General features: G+C 42.1%; 2 protein-coding genes across 5 annotated transcripts in view; both read left to right on the top strand.

Annotated features, from left to right (window-relative positions):
* The window catches only part of LOC117939457 (plakophilin-4-like), a 43,046-nt gene extending 34,690 nt beyond the window's left edge, over window positions 1-8,356 (top strand). For 3 of the 4 annotated variants that reach the window (XR_004655587.1, XR_004655585.1, XR_004655586.1), the window contains exons 13-23: window positions 9-126; window positions 413-607; window positions 766-939; window positions 1,045-1,195; window positions 2,060-2,252; window positions 3,649-3,733; window positions 4,747-4,864; window positions 5,792-5,923; window positions 6,492-6,565; window positions 7,135-7,512; window positions 7,561-8,356. Coding sequence is in view for 1 of the 4 variants with exons in the window: in XM_034864822.1 (XP_034720713.1) it covers window positions 9-126; window positions 413-607; window positions 766-939; window positions 1,045-1,195; window positions 2,060-2,252; window positions 3,649-3,733; window positions 4,747-4,864; window positions 5,792-5,923; window positions 6,492-6,565; window positions 7,135-7,398 (1,504 nt within the window). In the remaining 3 variants the exon portion in view is untranslated. Of the gene's footprint in view, window positions 1-8; window positions 127-412; window positions 608-765; window positions 940-1,044; window positions 1,196-2,059; window positions 2,253-3,648; window positions 3,734-4,746; window positions 4,865-5,791; window positions 5,924-6,491; window positions 6,566-7,134 lie in introns of all 4 variants that reach the window. The other variant, XM_034864822.1, reaches the window with a different exon arrangement.
* A 2,908-nt stretch (window positions 8,357-11,264) lies between these two features.
* Window positions 11,265-12,337, top strand: part of zgc:112023 (PI-PLC X domain-containing protein 1) — a 16,842-nt gene continuing 15,769 nt past the window's right edge. Inside the window, exon 1 of the mRNA XM_034864946.1 lies at window positions 11,265-11,535. Within this exon, the coding sequence (XP_034720837.1) occupies window positions 11,421-11,535 (115 nt within the window). The 5' untranslated portion in view covers window positions 11,265-11,420. The remainder of the gene's footprint in view (window positions 11,536-12,337) is intronic.

Below are 12,337 nucleotides of genomic sequence, written 5' to 3'. Positions count from 1 at the left end.
TCTGTTAGGAACCTGAGCTCAGCAGGGGAGGAGGCGAGGAGTCAGCTGCGTTGCTGTGAAGGTCTGGTGGACTCGCTGCTTCACGTCCTCAAAGCCTGCGTCAACACCTCCGACTACGACAGCAAGGTGCCACAGAAACACACACACGCGCACACCTGTTTTTGTAACTTTATGTCACAACTTCTTCCAAGAAGACCTAACCAAACGCCAGTGGTGGTTTTTATCTAGGTCTAACAGAATGGTCTGTATTTCTAACTGTAGCCATAATTTCATTTTTGAATTAGGCCATGGGGGAAAGTCTTGGTAATAGACCAGAACTTTATTTTACGGGTTTATCTGTTAGAGTCTAGGATTACATGGTCTATATGTATTGCAGACGCGTCCGAGATATTTTGACTTTTATATCTCTCAGATCGTAGAGAACAGCGTGTGCACCCTGAGGAACCTGTCATACCGGCTGGAGGTGGAGATGCCCTCCTCTCGTCTCCTCGGCAACCCAGAGCTGGACACCCTGCTGGGCTTCTCCTCGCCGGCCAAGGAGCTGGACTACCTCTGCTGGGGCAAGAGGAGGCACGGCCGGAAGAGGGGCGGCTGGCCCGATGACAAGGTACCAACTCATGGGGGGTTTGAGGTGCTGGAAGAATCTGGTAAATGGAGGAGAATATCCACCTTCTCACCCGATGCCTTTGGCGTTTGTTCTTGAAAATACTACAAAAAAACCCATTGTTCCAATATTTTCTGTGTGTTTTTGTGTGTTTGGCACAGTGGGACGGCGTGGGGCCGATCCCGGGTTTCTCCCAGCCTCTGAGGGGGGCGGAGCTGCTGTGGCACCCGGTGGTGGTGAAGCCGTACCTCAACCTGCTGGCCGAGAGCTCCAACCCCGCCACGCTGGAGGGCGCCGCCGGCTCGCTGCAAAACCTCTCCGCCGGCAACTGGAAGGTAGGAAGCTCACGGAGCAGAATTGCCACATACACTATGGTGTTAGATTTAAGTAGTAAATGTCTGTGTGTGTGTGTGTGTGTGTGTGTGTGTGTATACATCCAGTTCTCGGCCTACATCCGAGCTGCGGTGCGTAAAGAGAAGGGTCTGCCCATCCTGGTGGAGCTGCTGCGGATGGACAACGACCGGGTGGTCTGCTCCGTTGCCACCGCCCTCCGCAACATGGCGCTGGACAGCCGCAACAAGGAGCTGATAGGTATACACGCATGCACGCACACACACACACACACACACACACACTCAACAGACTGATTCCTTAAACTCAAACTGAAAAACAATCATCTTCACACTTGATTCAGAAACAATTTTTTTAAGATGACTTTTCTTTTAAGACTGAGAATCACGCAATCATGTGCTGTATTTCATTCGACTATATTGTGAAGTATTGAGTTTTCCAGTAAAAGTAACAGAAACCCAGCGGTGGAATGTACATTTACTACATTACTGTACTTTACTTGAGTCTTTTCTTTTCATGCCACTTTCTACTTTTACTCCGCTACATTTAAGAGAGAAATATTCTACTTTTTACTCCACTACATTCATCTGACAGCTTTATTCACTAGTTACTTTACACATTCATATTTCTGCACACAAAACACATGTGGTTTGTGAAATCTAAAGTTTTGTTATAAAGTAACCTAGCAACAATATAACGGCCTACAGGTCCAGCTGAGATGATGAGACCATTGAACACACAACAGTTTGGATTCTTTACACTTACTACAATGGCAGGATTTTTCTACGTTGAGTACATTTTTCTGATGGCACATACTAGAGTACTTTAACAGTGTGGTATTATTACTTTAACTTAAATAAAGGATCTGAATACTTCTTCCACCATTATACATGGTCTATTTATTCCAAACCAGACTGAATTTTGAAAGCGCGATAACAGTGGTGTTCAAGGTAAAAGTAATAAGTTGAGTATTTGTTTGCACAAAGATATGAAGCACAGACAGTGTGAGCAACACGGGGGAAGCGTCTTTTGACAGTGTCTGTAAAGCTTCACAAGTTTTATGACAACGTCTAAATGAAGTCCATGTTGTGTCTCCTCCTGCAGGAAAGTATGCCATGCGGGATCTGGTTAACCGGCTGCCTGGCGGCAGTCCAACGGTGCTGTCGGACGAGACGGTGGCGTCGGTCTGCTGCACGCTGCACGAGGTCACCAGCCGCAACATGGAGAACGCTAAAGCTCTGGCCGACAGCGGAGGCATCGAGAAGCTGGTGGACATCAGCAAAGGACGGGGGAAAGGGTACGAAACGGCAAAGAAACCTCACGGGGAAATCTTTTCACAGAGTTCATCGGGTTGTTCATCAAGTCGCTGCAAAACACGTCAGCTTTGACTTTTTTAGTAGTCGTGCATTGCTGTGTGGACTAGCCAGACCTTCCTCAACAGCAATGAAGAGGAAGATCTGGCTAGTCCACACAGCATACCTGGATGGGAGAAAAACGTGCTCTGGTTTATTGGCATTTCTTTAAACCAATCACAGTCTTCTTGGGTGGCGCTAAGCGATGGACAGAGCTACGGGGCCTCTGCAAAATAGTCTCGGGAAGGAAGTTGTTTTGGTGGGACATGTTCAGAAGTAGTTTTAGTCGTCAACAGAAAACTCAGAGTGGACAGATAGTCTAGCTAGCTGTCTGGATTTACCCTGCAGAGATCTGGGGACCAGGTAACCATAGTCCTCAGATTGGACAGATAGTCTAGCTAGCTGTCTGGATTTACCCTGCAGAGATCTGAGGACCAGGTAACCATAGTCATCTGCCGCAATTTCCGGCGGCACCGGAACAATCACGGAAATGGAACGTTGACTACTTTTTAATAAGCTTCATCAAGCCTCTGCAAATCATGTTAGCTTTGACTTTTTTTAGAAATCACATTTTACAATACAATACACTTTATTGTCCCCTCAGGCAGTTTGGTCAACATAAAGCTCTGAAAGACTCGGCAAAAAATGATATGAGCCATCATAGAGTGAGAGCAAATCAAGCAAGACATCGATGACATTTTTAAAAAGCAGCTGCCGCACAGGCAACTCACAGCAACCTGTTTTACAGCCTGAATATGCACAGTCTCAAAGTCGCAAATCTGCCAAATTCTGCTGAGTGTCTCACGATTACAGATTGAAAACACTTTTTTCCATCGGTTTTGCGCACAACTAGGCAGGCCAAAATTTAGTAGGCGGGGGGCTGGATTTAGCCCACGGGCCTCGAGTTTGACACATTTGTTTTGGACTGTAAGCTGCACACATGAATAAAACCTTGAAAGTCATAAACAAAACAATACAGCACCAGTAGCAGTCACAGCAATACATTGCACATAAAGTAGGCCTATTGCCCTCACCCCGTGGTAAAAAACATATTGCACGTAATAACTATTATTTTTCTGCTGATATTTACCTTTCAACTATCACAGAAAATCTCTGAATGTCTTGCGCAATATGTTGCAGCCTTTTGCGATCTGTTAATAGCACAAGTTGATATTGCGATATTTAAAAAAAAAAAAAAAAAAACTGAAGAAGGACTTCCGGTGACTTTTGAGCCATTTCCTCCAAAAAAGCTACTTTAGTGATATCTTGATGACATTAAAGTTTTGTGCTGTGTGAAACAACTTCATGTGGTAACATGTGGTGTGCGTCTTGATTCGGCAGGTACTCAACGAAGGTCGTGAAGGCGGCAGCGCAGGTGTTGAACACGCTGTGGCAGTACAGAGAGCTGAGGAACCTCTACAAACAGGTCGGTACCGGCAAGAACATCTAGAAAGCAAGATAAACCCTTTATATTTGTCTGTTTTTTAGAAGTGACTTACAGGAACAGCAATCTTTGACATTGGTCCAGTATTAAGCGTAAACGCTGTAACCGACAGTCACAGACCGGCTGCAGTGTAACCCTATGGGGCAAATGTGCATCGTCAATTTGCTTTATTTGCCACTGACAGGCTCAGATTATTATATTATTATATTATTATTATTACAATATAAGTGTCTGACAACATTATGGGAAGGATCCCAACAGAGTTATAACTTTTTAAAACCTTTTTAGGACTAACCAGAAACAGCTCTGAGGTTGGTAGTGCTTAACCCACCAGACTCCATTTAAAAAAATAGCACTTTTAGGGTGTCCAGAGCCAACATATTTTCACATGCAAATCGGTAAACTGTGTTTATTTCAACCAGAACTAGAGTTACGGTCACGGTTGGAAAAGTGGAAAGACGACCCAAAACGTCTTTTTGTAGTTTTTTTTAAATTTTATTTCTGTCGACTTTGAATGAAGTGCATTTTACAATGTTAGATGGAGTCTGGTGGCTTTAGCGAATGCAATTTCACGGATGTTTTTATATTAAAAATGATCATACTCTTTAACAGAAATGTTACCAGACCCTTAGAATAACAATATGAGCCTGTCAGCGGCAAAACAAGCACTGTTATTGACGTAAATAGAAAGTTGCCAATTGCCTAATAACTTACATTGTAACTTGTTTCGCTGACTGCAGTTGTCTTGTTAATTACTGGACCAATGTCAAAGAATGCTGTTCCCATCAGTCAGTTACACACAAAAACATGGGAAATACAGGGTCCAGGTTGAAAAAACAAACAAAATTATGCTTTAACTTATTATCTTTCTTTTTCTTTTTTTTTATAAACAACCCATAGCAGTTGGTAGTTTTGAGTCCCTGCACTAAAATGCATATCATTTGTTATGCATGTGTGAGTATTTCTAAATGGACTGATGAACTGTGTGTGTGCAGGATGGCTGGAACTATACTCACTTCGTCACTCCTGTCTCCACGCTGGAGCGAGACCGCTACCTTTCCCAGCCGACCCTGCCCACCGGCCCGCTGCAGATGTCCCCAGTCATCCAATCAGGTGAGACGAATTTCTCCAATAGGAGACAATAAAAGACTTATCTTATTTGGGAAGCTGGGTGAGGTCAAAACTGCATTTGTGTATGCTGCGATGTCAGCATGCCGGCATTTAGGAGATTAGCCCTAGACGCAGCAGCCACAGGTTTGACTCCGGCCTGCGGCCCTTTGCTGCATGTCATTCCCCCCTCTCTCTCCCCTTTCATGTCTTCTGTTGTCCTATCAAAATAAAGACTTACAAAAACTGTAGAATGTAATACTATACCAGAAAAGGATTGTAGGATATAAATGTTTGACTTTTGTGAATGAAATTTAAGATTTTCTAAAGAAATGTAAGACTTTTAAGGCCTTATTTTTCAATATTATATATAAGACATTTTAAAGAGTTTTAAGACCCCCTCGGGCACCCTGAAGCCCCTATATATATATATATATATATATACACACACACACATGCACACACACAAATATCTACAAATCATCAAAGAGCTTTTTTTTTTCTCTTCTCCCATGCTTTGTCATGATAATTGGCTAATTGGTATGTTTCACATGTGAACAGCCATCTCAGTCTTTGCATTGTTCATAATTACAAAATCAAAATCAGTTTTTCATCTTGCTAAACTAGGTGTAACATTTCAAAACTTCAGCAAGCTATTAAGTTATTTATTTATTTTTTGAGTATGTGTATGTATGTGTATTATGTTAAAGGTTTCAGCGGAGGTCTTCAACAGGGGGTCCGGGACCCTTAGGGAGTGGTTCTCAAAGTGGAGTTCGGGGACCCCCAGGGGTCCTTGAAGGGGTTCCAGCGTGTTCCCAAGAAAAAGGGGAATCATTCACCTTCACTATAGTTCCTTCCATAAGTAACACAATAACAGATTGGATGACTGTTTTGCTCATAGTCGTTTTTGTCTGTATTTGCCCCGCCCCTCAGGTGGCAGCGCGACCTCCTCGCCGGCGATGCTCGGGATAAGAAGACACAGTTCAAACTATCAGAGAGCGCAGTCATCTATGCAACTCGACACGTATTACGGAGACAACAGTTTACACAAACAGCCGTTCGCAGGTTCGTGTTGATTCGCTTGTATGAAGTGACATCCCTCCGGGATCTATACACTCTTATGTAACCACTGACTCATGGGATCTGTAGTTATTAACATGCAAACTCGCTACCAGAGTAACACCAAATTATGACCTGTTGAAAAGCAGCGGTGGAATGTAAAGTACATTTCCTCCAGTAATGTACTTTCTACTTCTAGTCCACTACATTTCAGAGAGAAATATTGTACTTTTTACTACATTCATCTGACAGCTTTAGTTACTTTACACATTAAGAATTCTTCACACAAAACACATGCTGTTTATAAAATCTTAGGTTTTATTATAAAGTACAATAGACCATTAAACACACAGCTGGTTGGATCCTTTAGAGGAGACTTCTTTACTTTTAATACTTTTAAATACATTTCCCTGATGATACTTACATACTTTTACTTACTTTTACTTTAACTTAGGTATTAGTACTTTTACTGAAGTAGGCTGGATCTGAATACTTCTTCCACCACTGTTGAAAAGTCATATTTCCACCTGTGTTTGGGCTTATGTTTTCCTTCTTTCTGTTTCCTCCACTTCAGGGTCTGAGAAGAAAACTCCGTATTTCATTCAGACATATTCTTCCCAGTCGGGAGAGGATTTGAGAAGGTCCCAGGTAAGACCTTTTTTTCTAAAGTCTGTTTTATGGTTGTGCAGAAGGTCCAATCAGAGCGTTTGCTGTTGATTCAATGCACAACCATAAAATGGCCTTAAGTTGATAAGAAACTGAAAAGGTTTTGGACTCTGGGGGTCCAATGTTGGGTCTTTCTAAACTATGGAGTGTGGTGTAGACCTAATCTGTAAAGTATCCCGAGATAACTCCTGTTGTGATTTGACACTATAAATCCAGAGGAGCAGCTTCTCTAAGAGGCTCTGACAGCTTCGTTGCCGCACGAACCGCTACAGGAAATCATTCGTTCACGAAGGTTAGCTGACATTGGCGTCTCTGTGTCGCCAGATCTCGCGAGAGTTTGGTCCTGAGACAAAAACAGGTCTCAAACCAAGTACATTTTCTCCTAAGGTGTCCGTCGGAAAAATGTTGGTGTCAGAATGTTCTGGAGTTATGTGGCCTGTGACAAATGGGTCAAATATTTACTTTGGTGACTAGGGGGTGAAAGAATGTACATTCGAAAAAACCCGATACAAATAAAATAAACACAAAGGCATTTATTGTTCCCCTCCCAGCACACAGAGCCATTTTACGACGAACCCGACGGGAAGAATTACAACAGCTACCGTATCTACCTGTCGTCCCCGCGGGGCTACGGCGAGGAGCACTACGAGGACGAGCCGGTGCACCTGACCCCATCCTCCCCCGACGGCTACGCCGGCCAGTCGCTCCAGTTCAAAGCCAACACTAACACCAACTACGTGGACTTCTACTCCACCACACGGCGGCCTTCAAACAGGGCGAACAAGTTCACCGGCTCCCCCGACTCCTGGGTGTAACTAGACACAAAATGGACACCGTAGATGCTTCTCATGTTGCTTAAGTTACCTCCTCGACTCCTCCACTTGTCTCCCTTCACAGGAGGAGAGAGGAACTGAGGAAATGTGTTTAAGAGAGATGAGATGTCCTTTCCTCTGAAGCATCACATGAGTTTGTTGGCTGCTTGGGAGGAGTTAGTAACTCCTTCAGCTGCAAGACTTCCGGGAAGGCTGCTCTCGTGTGTCCTTGTCTATTGCTCCTCAGGGATCCCTCCTCACTGATCCCTCTCTCTTAGGGGATCCCTCCTCGATGCTCGGGGCATTAGAGCTTTGAGACGGCCTTCACCGAGGAGGGACGGACCAATATCTGGTTCAGCCGAGGAGTCGAGTAGCTATCACATAAGCGACATGAGTAGCACCCCCTGTTGTGTATGTCCAGCTTCTGTTTGTGTGTGTGTGTGTGTGTGTGTGGGGGGGGGGGTAGTGCAGTGCACGTTGTAGGTGTGTGGATGTGCTGTGTGGTTGTGTGCAGGGTTACAAACTTAGAACCACCTACCAGCCAAATGCTGCTAAAGTAAGCGCGTGGCTTGTAGATTTGCTTCACTCACCAGCCAAAAAACAATGTGAATATTGACTTTTTTGATTTGATTTATTAAGACAACAACAGCGTGACATGTACTGTATGACAAAATAAGTAAAAATGAAAAGGAAACTTATAAAACCCTTACAGGGCTTGACATGTTGGGTTCCCTTAAGCAATTCTTAGTAAATCTATTGAGTGGCTGGTAAAATTTGAACATTCACCATTCGTCATTTGGCTGAACAAAAAAGGGAATTTTGGACCCTGGATGTGTGTGAAAGGTTGAGGATGCATGGGAATGTGTGTGTGCATCTGTGTTGAAAACTGTATGACCAGGGGCTTGGTTTTTCCCATGTGCAGCTTTTGACTAATCTAGGCCAGGTGCACAGTAATGCAGATTTAATATGAACCATTTCTTTTCACTTTACTAAGAATCGTGTAGGGATGTAACAATGCGTCCTGGAACGGTTACGTTGATTTAAATGCGAAAAAATTACAACCAAAAATGACGTGTAATGTTTAATATGGCCTAACATGAAATACAATTTCAGTGTCACTTTTGACCATTGTTTTGCAGGTTATGTAAATAAGGTCATATTTTTTAACAGCTCATTCGGTGAAGAAAAATCGTAAGAAAATCGTGTCGTGAACTTTACACTCGTATCGTGAGTCGAGTGTATCATTGTTCTCTTTGATGAGAATTCCCGTTGGGCGGCGACAGAAAATGACACACTATAGCTTTAAGTTCTATCTGGGTTGACCAGGGTTTTCTAGGTCAATGTTCTTCTTCAATGGTTTAATTGTTACAGACTGGAGAAGTAGCAACACCAACAGTTTATCTGAATATGCCCAACTCCTAATACTTTTTTACCAGTAGAGGACGTCAAAGCACACTCATTTGGCTGTTTTTGGTGGATTTTCTGAAAATTTGGTTCAGAATTGTGTGTTGTTAAATTTAGACGGAAACTGTGACAGCGGTGTTGGTCTCATGTAGACTCTTAAAGGGTAACTACCAATTTTTTCAACCCGGACCCTACTTTCTGGGACGCAGCCATAGACCGGGCTGCAACGTAACCCTACAGACCTATGGGGAAAATGTGCATCATCAAGTTTTTATTTTTGCCACTGACAGATTCAGGTAATTATTCTAAGTGTCTGACTTAACATTATGGAAATAATCTCCACAGAGATAGACCTTTAAAGCTTCTTTAAGACTTTTCTGTTTAACCAGAAACAGCTCTAAGGTCGCCAACCCTAAACCCAACAGACTCCATTTAAAAAAACAAATACTTTTGACCATGTGTTTATTTCAACCAAAACTAGAGTTGCGATGGTTGAAAAAGTGGAAAGACGACCCAAAACGTCTTTTTATAGTTTTATTTAGTTTCTATCCAGTTGTTTCTGTGGCTTGTTTCATCGCTACTGACTCACATAATACAGGACCAATGACAATAATTGATTAGAACTTCTAAAATAAGATAGACTTTATTAATCCCAGACTGGGGGAATTCATGTGTCCTGTTCTAGGTTAGAGCTCCATACATGTTTCTACTATCGACACATCAGTATAGAAAATATGGGAAAAATAAAAATGGAATATAGGAAATCTCAAAACCAACATTTGAACTTTTATCTGCATTACTATGGACATGGACTTGGCATCTTTTCCGTAGTCATATGGTGCTTTTTGAGAGAAACCCAGCCCTTAACTTGTTGTTTACCAGAGTGGTTGTTTAGGTCAACTGATTTCATTTGTCACTGCAGCAAAAATGTGCAGTTTGTTGGCTTTATAACATATACAGCATATTGTTCCCCAGCATCATCATGAATGTGAGAGAAAAATAACTTATCGAGACAAATACCATTTTACTGTTTATAGTGATTGAACTATTTGAGTTTCCTGCTGCAGGAAATAAAACCACTACTCCAAAAAAACAACCCAAACTAAATATGATTTGACCGATGTTTGGAGAAACTTACCTAACCCTTAAAGACTCAGAGAACCGGGGTTACATCGGTAACCTTTTGCTTTTCTGTATAATGGCCAGAAGTGCAGTAATATCGTAAAGTATGTGAAAAATGTGAAAACAAATGTGAAAATCTATTTGTACAGAAACAATGGTTTAACCGTCCTGTTACATTGTTGTATTCAATATGTAGAACTTTATATGTGATTGTGTGAAGAAGAAATTTTTCTATTATTTAATTATTTTTATTAATTTAATTGTGATCTGACCAAAATACGCCATCTGTCTGTTCTGTCCAAAACTGATGATAACGATAATGTGCAATGTTACAGAGGGAAATATATGTATAGGGATTAAAGATTATATCATGACGAGATATCTGAAGGTCTTTTATTTTTTTGGGGGGGGGGACTAAAGTGAAAGTTAAATAGATATATCTTTTATCATCGGTTTTAGGCATATTCGGAGATATGATGCCACTGCCAAAAAAATGTTGGCGTCTTTGTAGTGGGTTTGTGTCTCTTTTTCACATTTTAGGCGGTTATTATATCCATATCTGTGTCTAAAACGGTGGAAAAGCTGCTTCGGCAGATTTACCTATGTGCTAAAATATACAACGACTGAGGAAGCCTAGTGACGGGTCCATAGCAACCAGTACACATGTTGAATTAGTTACCCAGTGTGCTCTTTTGAATGGTCTCCATGTTTCATTTTATTTCATACGAATACTAGTGTACTAGAAGTTAGTATTTGAAGTAATGCAGTGATGCAGGAAGTGTGCAGTAATTATGTTTCCATAACAATTTTACTGAGTAAATGTAGTGAAATGGCCCCATAACAGTGGAGTGTGATGAGATCTAAGATGTTAATTCTTGTATGTCATTGTTGGAAAAAAACAATGGCAGAACAAAAAGCTTCAATAAATTGTTGAGGAGGGTCATTTTCCCAATCACTTAAGAGGGTCATAGAAAAATGAATTGTTGGCAAAGGGAGGGTCAAGTCTATTTTGACTTTAGAGCCCAAAACTCCTCCGGTTGTCCCTTAAATAAAAAAAAAGAACAGTCCCTAAGCATGATCAGTTTGAGTACAGTTAAAGCAACGATTTGACTTGAAATCTACGCATGTGCCTGTAGTTTCTGACAAGAATGGCTATTATTCTTGAGTAAAGGAAGTCCCAAATAACCAAACTGCTTAAAATAATAATATGAATATTTAAACACTATACAGTTAAAATTGATGACGTGATACCACTTGATTCCGTTTTATGATTAAAAAAAAAGTGTTTAAAAAAACAACTTCCGTCGCGTTACGTACGTTTTTATTTTGAAGAACGTCACAGGAAGTGCTAGCTTGGTTTAGCTGTTAGCTTGTTAGACGCTCAGCTAGACGGAAGCAATTGTAAAAAAAGCAAAGAACTTTCTTCGTGAAAGCAGTAAATGTTTGACGTTAGTTGAATAGCGAAGAAGTACAACAGCAAATTGTTTACGGTGAGGAACATGGAAGACGAAGAGCGGTTAATGTTAACGTTACAGGTCGGAGGGAACCCGGACTGGATGTCGCGTCTGCCCGAGCGTCTGCTGGATGTCCCGCTGTGGAACCTGGCCATACCCGGTAAGACCTACGGGGAAAACCCACGGTTTAAACCTGGGGAAAACCTACGGGTTAAACCTGGGTATAAACTACGGGTTAAACCTGGGTAAAAACTACGGGTTAAAACCTGCGGGTAAAACCTACAGGTTAAACCTGGGTAAAAACTACAGGTTAAACCTGGGTAAAAACTACGTTTAAAGCCCACGGGTGAAACCGAAACACCGGGGAGACTGAGAGGAAGTCGGGCAAACTGGGCTTTCATTTTGGACAAGCAGGGTTAAAAAATAAGGGTCGTCCGGGGAACCTAACGTTAAAACGCCATGTCGGGCAGGTAAATACAACAACCCACGTGCCCGTTTGGTTCGGGCATCAGCGCAGGTGCGGCTCTAGGATCAGACCTTAAGGGGGGGCTTAGCTCCTAATGCTTCCCCCTACAGGAGTCATACAGTAGTATTAGTTTACGTTTTAGAGGTTGATTCCACCCAAATACTACTTTTATCCATTTATTTGGGGGGGGGGGGGGGGGGTTACAACCCTCCCACTAATGAAAACTGAGTTAAAAATGCTTATATGTTTGTTGTTTAAATGTGCATAATTCCTCAAAAAAAAACATCCCGAAACGTCTGATGTTTTCAACAATACAGCAGATTAAATCTTTGCTGCTTAACGTTTTGATATTAATGAACGTCCGTTACATTCAAGCCGTGGACTTTCCCACACAGAAACTCGAGTGAAGATAATGATCTCTTCTGAAGAGTCCATCATGTTGTTTTAGTCCCCCGGGTCCTCCTTGGCTACTAGCAACTAAAGGAGGGGGGGGGGG

Source organism: Etheostoma cragini, chromosome 24 (assembly GCF_013103735.1).
Source record: "Etheostoma cragini isolate CJK2018 chromosome 24, CSU_Ecrag_1.0, whole genome shotgun sequence".
NCBI classification, from domain to species: Eukaryota; Metazoa; Chordata; class Actinopteri; order Perciformes; family Percidae; genus Etheostoma; species Etheostoma cragini.
The sequence above is the reverse complement of the archived record's forward strand: the minus strand, read 5'-3'. Positions and strand labels throughout refer to the sequence as shown.